Source organism: Meleagris gallopavo (assembly GCF_000146605.3).
Source record: "Meleagris gallopavo isolate NT-WF06-2002-E0010 breed Aviagen turkey brand Nicholas breeding stock chromosome 15 unlocalized genomic scaffold, Turkey_5.1 Chr15_random_7180001832560, whole genome shotgun sequence".
NCBI classification, from domain to species: domain Eukaryota; kingdom Metazoa; phylum Chordata; class Aves; order Galliformes; family Phasianidae; genus Meleagris; species Meleagris gallopavo.
Window position 1 is genome coordinate 1 of NW_011098479.1, and position 901 is coordinate 901.

General features: G+C 60.4%; 1 protein-coding gene across 1 annotated transcript; it reads left to right on the plus strand.

The window, feature by feature from the left end:
• Nucleotides 1-4: 4 nt before the first annotated feature.
• LOC109364197 (protocadherin gamma-A12-like) lies at nucleotides 5-898 on the plus strand (the record flags this gene model as incomplete). The annotated part of the gene is made up of 1 exon (XM_019610809.1): nucleotides 5-898. A coding segment is annotated over one exon (894 nt), but the record flags the coding sequence as incomplete, so codon positions are not given.
• Between the last annotated feature and the right edge of the window lie 3 nt (nucleotides 899-901).

Here is a 901-nt window from a genome sequence, read left to right on the forward strand (position 1 = left end):
GGCCGAGGACCTGGCGCTGGAGATGGCGGCACTCCATGACCGCGGCACCCGCATCCTGGACAAAGGCAGGACGCAGTATTTCGCTCTGCATGCGAGCAGCGGCCACTTGGTGACGGCCGAGAGGATCGACAGGGAGCAGCTGTGCCGTCTGCAGGAGAAATGCGTGCTGCGCTGTGAGCTGATCGTGGAGGGCGAGATGAAGGTTTATGCAATCGAAGTGGAAATCACAGACATCAACGACAATGCGCCCATTTTCAGAGAGAACGAAATGGTTCTGAGAATGAGCGAAATGACAGTTGTGGGGTCGAGGTTTCTTCTATCTACGGCTCACGACCCGGACTTGGGTGCAAACTCCCTGCAGAGCTACGCGCTGAGCGGCGACGAGCACTTCTCGTTGTCGGTGCAGGCGGGAGCCGACGGCGAGAAGAGTCCCGAGCTGGTGCTGGCCAAGGCGCTGGACCGGGAGGAGGCGGCGTTTCACGAGCTGCTGCTGAGGGCGAGCGACGGCGGCGAGCCGGCGCGGACGGGCACGGCGCGCATCCGCGTGGCTGTGCTGGACGCCAACGACAACGCGCCCGCGTTCAGCCAGGCGGTGTACACGGTGCGAGTGCCCGAGGACGTGCCCGTGGGCTCCACGCTGCTCAGCGTCACCGCCACCGATCCCGACGAAGGAACCAACGGCGACGTGAAGTACTCACTGAGGAAAGTTACAAACATAGCAGTGGAATACTTCCAGCTCGAGAGGGAAACAGGAGATATTATACTACTGAAGAACCTAGATTTTGAGGAAGGCGACTTCTACGAATTAGAATTACAGGCACAGGATAGCGGTGGCCTTTTCGACACGGCGAGGGTGTCGATCTCGGTGACGGACGTGAACGACAACGCGCCCGAGATTTCG